This window comes from Varroa jacobsoni, unplaced genomic scaffold (assembly GCF_002532875.2).
Source record: "Varroa jacobsoni isolate VJ856 unplaced genomic scaffold, vjacob_1.0 scaffold_883, whole genome shotgun sequence".
Lineage (NCBI taxonomy): Eukaryota > Metazoa > Arthropoda > Arachnida > Mesostigmata > Varroidae > Varroa > Varroa jacobsoni.
In genome coordinates, this window is record NW_019213785.1 from 198,214 (window position 1) to 207,181 (window position 8,968).

The 8,968-nt window shown below is 39.5% G+C and overlaps 2 protein-coding genes across 3 annotated transcripts; both read left to right on the top strand.

Moving 5' to 3' along the window:
- Nucleotides 1-70: 70 nt before the first annotated feature.
- On the top strand, nucleotides 71-4,493 carry LOC111264659 (uncharacterized). Its single transcript, XM_022840723.1, has 4 exons — nucleotides 71-88; nucleotides 225-395; nucleotides 901-929; nucleotides 4,095-4,493. The coding sequence occupies exons 1-4, from the start codon at nucleotides 86-88 to the stop codon at nucleotides 4,219-4,221; spliced, it is 330 nt and encodes a 109-aa protein (XP_022696458.1). The 5' UTR covers nucleotides 71-85; the 3' UTR covers nucleotides 4,222-4,493.
- On the top strand, nucleotides 936-3,131 carry LOC111264662 (uncharacterized). Of its 2 annotated transcripts, none has more exons than XM_086970149.1 (4): nucleotides 936-1,072; nucleotides 1,503-1,631; nucleotides 2,178-2,311; nucleotides 2,644-3,131. In XM_086970149.1, exons 2-4 carry the CDS (start codon nucleotides 1,514-1,516, stop codon nucleotides 2,767-2,769), a joined length of 378 nt encoding a protein of 125 aa, XP_086826275.1. In that variant the 5' UTR covers nucleotides 936-1,072; nucleotides 1,503-1,513; the 3' UTR covers nucleotides 2,770-3,131. The 2 variants fall into 2 exon arrangements, with proteins under 2 accessions (XP_086826275.1, XP_086826274.1); XM_086970148.1 differs by having other exon boundaries at nucleotides 1,511-1,631.
- Nucleotides 4,494-8,968: the final 4,475 nt, after the last annotated feature.

The following is an 8,968-nucleotide window of genomic DNA, read 5'->3' on the forward strand; positions in this document are numbered from 1 at the left end:
AGCTGATTTCTACTGTAAAATGCACTAATCAGGTGTACTTGTCAAGCACCATCTGTATCAAAACAACGCACGTGTTACTAGTAAAATGGTAGGACTTAGCGCTTTGCACGACGTACTTTGTATCAAATCGTGCATGCAATGCATGCATGCATGTATGTATGTATGCTATTGAGTGGAAGGTAGCTCACCAGGTCCCCGTTTGGTCCGTTGCTGTCCGATTGTAGCGCGCGTACATGCCCAGCTTGATAGAAACAGCCGTTAAAATATGGCAGACTGCCGGTGCACTCGAAAGTTCCGATCGCGTTGCGAATGGGCATTGCTCTCACGTTTCTGATTGTGCCACAGTAAAGGAACTGCTTGTCGAAGCTCTCCGGCACCCGGAAGTAATGGCGATCGTGAGTACAACGCTTTTTTATTACGCTTTATTAACGTTACCTCATCTTACTGTGATTCTGTTTTCGTCGAGTCTTTGTTTCGGCCTGCTCTCGGTGTATCGTTATGATGCAACAACTAATATGACCTAGGTGCTTTTGTATAGGAAGAAAACGTTGCTGTAAAACGTGCCAGTAGTTCGTTTACCCATTGCACAGCACACGTTGGCTTTTCCTCTACGTGCAAACGTAGATGCTTGCATCATAACAATTAGTTACTGATAGTTTCATCTTCCAAGTTAAAAAGACCGCATTAATGTGAACGTCTAAATAAAATGATTTTCGCTTCACTGTTGTACGACATGTGCATATTTTTAGATCTGATTTTAGCTGGCTTATGCTGGCACGTTTGACAAATGTATCAAAAATAGATTTTTCTGTACGTTTTAGTATTTTTGTCCGTATTTTCATTCGTTTTCACGCATAACGAAGCAACATTTTCATAAGGGCACGCTCTCTATTTTTGCAGACGGGCGACGTACACGTAGAGGCAATCACGTACGGTTCAGTGAACAATGTGGCCCTTTTTGCCATATTGGCACATATCGAAGTAAATTGGTAATATGGTGATGTAGGCTGACTAATTGACTAGACTGGTTAGACACGGTCGAGCGTTGCCGGGCTACGGGACCGACCGAAAGGTATATGACTTCCTTGGTAGTGTCGTGCAAGAGTGAGGCACTCTAAACCCGAAAGTGGGTCGGAGACTGAAAGCCTTCAACTGAATCGAATTTGGCCCATACATCAATAAATATATGCACAAGTATACACTGCCTTTCTTTATCAGGACTAAAATGGGTAATCGACTACCAATTTTGTTAAGGATTTTCGCCGTTCTTCTAACTGGAAAAGTATAATAAATGCTGATTGATTGATAATTATTAGACCACACAGATATCAAATGTACGTTATTTATGGCATCCGACATATTGGAACGAGAGATCGTACCTGTGATGACGAAGTAAATCTGTATCTAAGTTAGCCTGTGCCCACTATACTGAACAAATCGTGTTTTTTTTTCCGATTTTGGTGTCCTTGTGGCACCTTGTAACGACATCGTTGGCGTCGGAGTATCACAGTCGATGCGTCGAATCTACTACTGGAACATGGAAAATAGTATGTACAGAAATTATAGGGCTCGTAAAGAGGTTGATGAGGCTGTGATCCATTTTCATCCGGGAATCGCTCTTCGTGGGAGAGGTAAATCCTTGTTGATAAAAGCAGATCACCATATTCGACTTGACTTTCGAACAATAGGTTGGACGTGTCGCACAGCTTAAATTTATATATAAACAACCCAAGTGAAATTACCTTGAATAAGTTTACGCATAAATATAAACCCAACTAACACATTATCGTCCAAGCTTTTGGGCTCCCTATACAATAGTGATCTATAAGTGGTTGGCGAAGATTTAATCACGGGTCGCCATCGAGCATCAAAGAACCTATTGCGCGCATCACCTTCAAAAAACGCCGTTAAATGTTAAGACGGAGGCAGCGATAACCCCATGTAACATATATTCTCAGCTAAATAACAAAAGCTCTCTGATATCTCTCTGATATGAACTGTGGCTCGACGTATGATGAAGGAAGATCGCATTCCTGAAGAAGATCCATTGTTTTATTTAACACCGGAGGAGATGATTGATCTCATTGATACGTAATCTGACCGACGCTAATCGTTGCGAGTGTGCTATACAAATTGAAAAACTAGGACAAAAAAGGATATGTGCCATTGTCTTCCAGGCTTTGATCTGTATGAGCATATTATCTTCCTGGGTGGACGAAGCGCCCAGTTTACACGAATGAATCTGCGCTTCCTTTATCTCCAGTTTAGGAATCCACGACTCACTGTGCAAGCTGTGAATTGGATGAAAAACGTATGTAAAGCCTGCGCCTGTGATATTTACCCAGAGCACATAGCCCAACCACCGCTTGTTTCGGTATAGGGTGTCCGATCAATCTAATCATATCTGTCAGAGTTCTGATAAGTTGTAACAATAGCCGATACATTTATTTCATTACAGTGAGTTATTTTATATTCATATCACAGTACTCGCCACGTTGCGCTTTTATTAACATTAGAGCAATACGAATGGAATTTGGCGTACGTTTTGATATGTGCAGATCCGTCTGATCTGAATAATTTTAGAAGAAGAATCAGAAACGGCAAGAACTGTAGCTATTTTTCCATCTCTTGTTCTTTTGATAGATAAATCGCAAAACGATAAACGGGTTGCCACCTGGAGCTCGTTCCATGACGGGCATTCCTGTATCAAAAGACCAAATAATGGCTTCAGTCCACGTTTTAAGGATGCTCACCTCATCCAGAGGGTAAAAGGGATGTGTCTATCTACAATGACGTCTCCCATATACATGGCTCCACAGATCCTCGGCGAACATAGTCTTTCTTAAAAGGCCAAAGACTTTTCAGATTGTCCCATCTACTGTGTATTAGAATAGAGGCAAACCAGTCATGACAAAACTTCCATAACCGCAGAGATTTCTAATAATTTAATGAACACGACTTGAAGGCGGTAGCTGTGTTTTTATACTCCTTCATAAGATGCAGGAAATAGCGCTTGCAAGCCCTTGTATATTATTCAAGTAATTATCATAGCCCTTACACCTCTAAAAAGTTTATGATACGCTTTCGAGAAAAGTACGCAATAAAAACAAGTTCTTCTTACAACAACCTAATGAGCAGACCCATGTTATATACACGCATTAACTAAAAGTTTTTTTCACTATCAGTAAAAGACTCAGATACGAACAGACCGTGTTTAAGGCTATGAGGTACGAAAGTGATAATATTGTTTGACTACAAGAACTACAAAAACCGAAAAAAAAAAAAAAAAAGTAAGTAACTGTAGTGACTTAGCAGTGCACACCGGAGTTCCATGAAGCACAATTTCGTTAAGCGGTTCCAATTAAGCCTGATCCAATCTGACATATTGAATTCAGAAGCTCTTTATTAACAGGGGTTAATAAAGTGAATACATCTGAATTAAAAAAAAAAACGCAATAATCTTTGGCTTACGATAAAAACCTAGTCATACTACTGGAATTTTAAAGGGCAAGAATGGGAGTAAAGAAATTAGAAAAGCGTTTTTATTGAAAGGGCAAGGGGAAATCGGGGTAAAAGACTTCTCTTATTAAAATCTTGGAATATATAACTATTATCCGGTATTTTAAATATTAGGAATAGAAAAATTGTTTAAAGCAATTAGGAAGCGAAATTCAGGTTATGGAGTATTGCTAGGTTTAGGTTTTGACAGGATCGTAAAGGGGAGGAGCGTCGCTAGTACTACGGACCTTACCATTATTTACAAAACAAGCACGATTTGCAAGCTGAATTAGTATGATTACGGGGCGAATCGCATACGCAACAGATATCGGATGGAGCCCCTATTTCCCTTTGATCAGTGGAATTGTAATGAAGCTTGGCGTTCTTATCTCACATGGTAACCAACAATTCATATCAATCTTTTTCGTTTGTATCAGTCGTTTTCAAAACGTTCATTAACTATTATTATGGTAATTTCTAGAAAACAGCTACCTGAGATGCATGTGTGGCGTTAGAGGTGGGACGTTAGAAGACTACGGAGCGACCTATTTTCATGCAAGTTATCATATTAACGGTACTTTTCATTTCTTTGTTAGGTGCCGCAGTTGCACGCGAATATGGTCTCCCCTCGGTCACGGCGCGACACGTATCTTCCATTCAGGAGAAAAGGTATCGCTTGACGGCGATGACCACTCACGGCGGAAAAAACGGTGTTTAATCTAGCCCACTAGTTCTAGCGTAAGAGGGTTCTGGAAAGAAAGGCAGTACCTGAGAACAGCCCGAACTCAACTTCAATAACGATAGTTGATGAAAAAGTCAAATGACTCATAGACGATATATAATTAATCATTTTGAATCTAATCATGTTGATAACCGTGCGTGAGAGGCTAATTATAGTTCGTCCTTCACTCGTCATTTGTTCTTCACTAGTGCCGTGCTAGAAGAATAAAAAAAATAAAAAAAAAAGACAAAAAAATAAAATTACCTTCATTAAATCTAATTCTTTACGATTTACGTAAAACGAAACAATTTTCGCACAGATTTGTTTAGTAGAGATAACTAGCTACCCTAAGGTTGGGCTTGAATTTTAAGAACCTAACTAGAAGCAGCTTCTACGAATCACACCAAAGAGTCTTACTTTGACAGTTATTTTCACAAATTTCCCTGGACGAAAGATGAACAAATATATTTCAGCTTTAATCCGTATCAACGACTCGGTCTAACCTCTCTACCATATCTAAATAGTTTTTTTTTCTCCATCCAATCGTTTACGGATGTGTGTTTTCGACATTGATTTATTTGTGTATTTAGTTGTAATGACACTTCTACATGGGTTTACAATTGGAAAAGGAAGCGGTTCTTGTAGGTAAGTTGTTTAACTTTAATGGATCATTTCAAGCACAAGGTTCGTTATACCTGATTGCAGGCTTCCTTTGCTGATCGAAAATACAGAACAGGATTGTGCTTACTGTTTCCTAAATCAAAGACGCTTAGGCAACCTTTGAACATCTTTCAAATGTGCATCTGAATATTGAGTTATAATTTATCGCCTACTATCTCATCATCGATTCGAATGCACCACTTCACAAAAACACAATAGAATATATTTCTAATAAAAAAATTTTATACCGCAAAAAACGTATTGTATATACTAGTATCGGCAGCGGATGTGTGTGTGTTCTTCGTTAGTATGAAACGTTTTCATTCTGTGAAGATGTCTCGGGTATGAGCAATTTCAGCTAGCTTCGGTCGTACATATGGGGTGAATTATAAAACACACGCTCCTATATAAAGCAGGTGAACGCCTTCGGCTTAATCTTGTTAAAGTTGTTTATGGAGCAATAGAGTTATTGTGTTCCGTCCCTACTGGCACGCCGTGAAGTGTATATATAGAGGGTCTATTGTCAGCGCAACGATTTTTAGCTGAACTTTCACAGTGCTACAAACCGCTATTGTTTTGTGTGGACACATGCGCAATTGTAAATTTTCAAAAAGTAGCGGGTTCTACGGAATAGGTCGCTCGTCCATCTGACATCAACATGTCACAAAGGAAACTTCAACAACGAGAAACGCTCACCTGCTCTGACTGATACATTTTCTTCGAACGATATCTTTTTTGGCGATAACGAATGATCATTTACTTTATTTGGCGGCGTGAAACGATGTGCATTCGCTAATCAAGATAAACTAGATCGTTATTGTTTAAGCTATTCGTGGCGGCTCATCGCCGAAATGGGTAGTAATTTACATTTATGACAAAACGCGTTTTCCTTGTTCATATACATAAATTACTGCATAATAGGTAGAAAAAATAAGGTGTCTCAGAAAATCTCACACTCCATTTTTACTATGTAACATTGCAAAAACAGGAACCAAAATCTACGACCTTCTTCTAAATAATGATAGCCAAGTGATCCTTTTACCGTCGATCCATTACCAATTTGAAGGGACCAATTTATATATATATATATATATATTGTAGTTGTATTTTAACGCGTTAAGGAAACCTGGAATGTAATGAGCTTCATGTCAACTTTTTTGATTACCCCTTAGACCCTATTATCGAAGTTTAGCTTATTACTTGTGTGCTTCCCGAACAGCAGGTACTGTTGCGCTAAACGGAACTTGGTTCCGCCTTCTGGAATCACCACGTTACATCTATCGTTATTAGGATGAAAATTCTTAGCTTAGACATTGCTCCGAATGAGGTTCGAAGGCCTGCTGCACCTCAGCTGTTCCGCAACGCTCTTGACTTGCAAAAAATAGAAGTCAGCCTTTTCATCCAACTCAACTAAAATGTAGCCTTGGATAAAAATCCTATGGGTTCTAGCTGCTTGTCAAAAATTGGGAACTTGGCCAAATTAGCCGCATCGTACGCGAGCACAGCCGCCTCACTCTTATCCTAAGAACCAACTAATGTATCGATAGTGGGTATGACTAAACGCACCGTTGTTGAGCGTTCGGTGCGCTCTATCACTCGCCTGGTGAGCCTCTTGAGGCTTACTGCACCGAATATGTTTTTATACATGGTAAGTTCCAAGGACCGAGCCTAGCCATAAACACGACCCACAAAAATTATATCGTCGCAGAGTTCCAACGCCTTTAAGGCTCAGTAAAGCGTGACGAATGGGTCGCACTATGGTCCATAGATAACGAATCGAACTGGATCGCAGAAGCGGAGGTAGCGCTAGATGTGAAACGTCAGCCTAACCTAACGTTGTGTACGGGACGGGCGGATTGCGTCTAGCCAGGAGCTAAAGTGTGCGTTCAAGCAGGAGATATTTCTGTTAATAAAATAATGTGTAAGCGAAACACTTCCACAAACCCTTAGCTCCCACTGGTGAGCGTGGTGATTACTGGCCGGCTACAGACCCTTTCTCACTAGGAGGAGTTACCGAACGCGCCATGTCTCTCTGTTTCTTTCAGTCTTGAAAAGAACTTTAATATGCGACGACGAGCGGAAAGAAGCGATCCACCCTTCTTTTCGAAGACCATAAGAGTTCCGTTGACGCATCCTGCTCTAAGAAGAACGCTAAGACTCATACACTAAACTCTGAATGCGTAACCTTCGACAGGGTCGGACAAAGTTTCCTTTACAGAACGTTATTCATGCGCTTTTAACAAAAAACACTATTTGCCGCGTGGGCGTAACATCTTAATACAACTACGTGTTGCTACAATTTTCTTTCTGGCCATGTTACGGCGATCCCAATGTCGACAGGATCAAGGCGATCGTTTTCAAATTACAATCTTAGCTGTTGTAAGACATTTGCAGGCCTTCCATTGCGTCAGGCGTTTCAGAAGTTGCCCTTCCGGAAACCGCAACACTAATGAGCCTACCTGTCTTGCATATAGCAACAGTAGAAGACAAAGTTCTCTTATACTTTGTCAGTACTCAGTGCTGACTCTCTCGGAATATGGCTATGCCCTACCCTTGCCTGGACAATACGAGTAGACACTGAGGTTTCAACGTTGCTGGCAGTAAATGATTAGGCCTTGCATGTTAGGCTTCAGTGTGTTGTCTTATTAAAAATCAGTACCCGAACACTCGCCGCATTGGTTTTATGTTCTATCCATGTTGATATCAATCTAAGGGTGATGATGTACTGCCTTAGATAACTCATATTTTTAGGCATTTTTTTCGTAAAGGAGCACATTTTGTACTGCATTATTTAAAAACGGCCGCGCATTCCTCAAAGAGATTAACGGACGAATGATGTTCTCGTCTTTTCAATTTGTGTTTGTTGAAACGTTTGGTTGCAAGCAACATTGGTAAAATTATGCAACATTATTTTAAAAAACTTCGTCATTTAAATCTTTAATAAAATTTAAAACTATCATTTTACCATGAGACCCCTTTGAAGACACTATATCGTTGTCGGTACTAACTGCCCGAATTTATTACAAGCATTTTCCTTCTATCCACGTGTAAAAGCAAATTTAGAAGATTCATTGTCCATCAAAAAACACCTTTGAAATTGATTAAACGCTTTCGATATAAGCTTGTCGGTAATCAAATCAGCTAAAGATGAAATGGATGACATAGCAAATCAATTGGTTAGCGGTTGTTTTCAAAGATCTAGCCGTAACTTTCAATCAACTTATACCGCGTATTTATACTTTTCAGCCCAATCTGAGATCGGATGCCGAGATCAACGGGCTTTGTTTCTACTTAGAAGTAAATAGAGAATCAGCCAAAAAAACAATCAGCCCTTTGCTGGTAGAGATATTTTCTCAAGCCAAGGACCTGTTCGGTGTTTTCTGCTCTGTTCTTAGAATTGGGTGTCTTCTCAAATTTTCCATTTGGTCTAATAGCATAGGAGGCGTTCCTTTGGTGTCCATATAGATAAATGCAATATATCCTAATTATAATTTATAAACGAAGTCTAATCCTTGTATTACTTTAGCCGGTATTACTTTAAAGGGCCCACAATAAGTAACTAAAATGGTATAGCATGTAGGAGATATATTAGACGATGTGAATGGAATTTTTTTCTAACGAATCTGGAGAATGGTGAAGCTAGGTTATGTCGTATGACCGTCCTTCTTAGCGCGCGTCAGGGTCGAACGTTCTGGGCAGTTTTTTTTTTATTTGTGTAGGCTGCTTATCTTAATTCGATTGTGTAATTGGGTTCGAACTTACACATAAATATGCATACAAACGCCAGACGCTTATAATTCGGTCCGGTAGTCGAGCATCTGTTTTGCCTCTACGAAAGTCTTCAATTCTATGACACCTTACCAGGTGGACACAGAAAAGCTGCCGGTAAGGAAAAGCCAAAAAGTGCATTAAAAGTTTTTTTTAGCTTCTGTTTAAAATTGTTCGAATCAAAAATTAGAAAAGCATAAGTAAATTTTGCAATAAACAATTTTTCAAGATTTTTTGAAATATATTGCCCACTTATCGTCAATCAAAAACAACTAAGACATCTAATTTCAAAAATAGTTTCATGTAATATGTACATATATA

What these genes read in the sequence shown, in the direction of transcription:
- LOC111264659 (XM_022840723.1), top strand. An exon ending in ACCCGGAAGTAATGGCGATC is followed by an intron (nt 396 to 900) that starts GTGAGTACAACG and finishes CTATTTTTGCAG; the next exon opens with ACGGGCGACGTACACGTAGA. An exon ending in GTACACGTAGAGGCAATCAC is followed by an intron (nt 930 to 4,094) that starts GTACGGTTCAGT and finishes TTTCTTTGTTAG; the next exon opens with GTGCCGCAGTTGCACGCGAA.
- LOC111264662 (XM_086970149.1), top strand. Translation starts at nt 1,514, where the DNA reads ATGCGTCGAATCTACTACTGGAACATGGAAAATAGTATGTACAGAAAT. An exon ending in AATCGCTCTTCGTGGGAGAG is followed by an intron (nt 1,632 to 2,177) that starts GTAAATCCTTGT and finishes ATTGTCTTCCAG; the next exon opens with GCTTTGATCTGTATGAGCAT. An exon ending in CTGTGAATTGGATGAAAAAC is followed by an intron (nt 2,312 to 2,643) that starts GTATGTAAAGCC and finishes TTCTTTTGATAG; the next exon opens with ATAAATCGCAAAACGATAAA.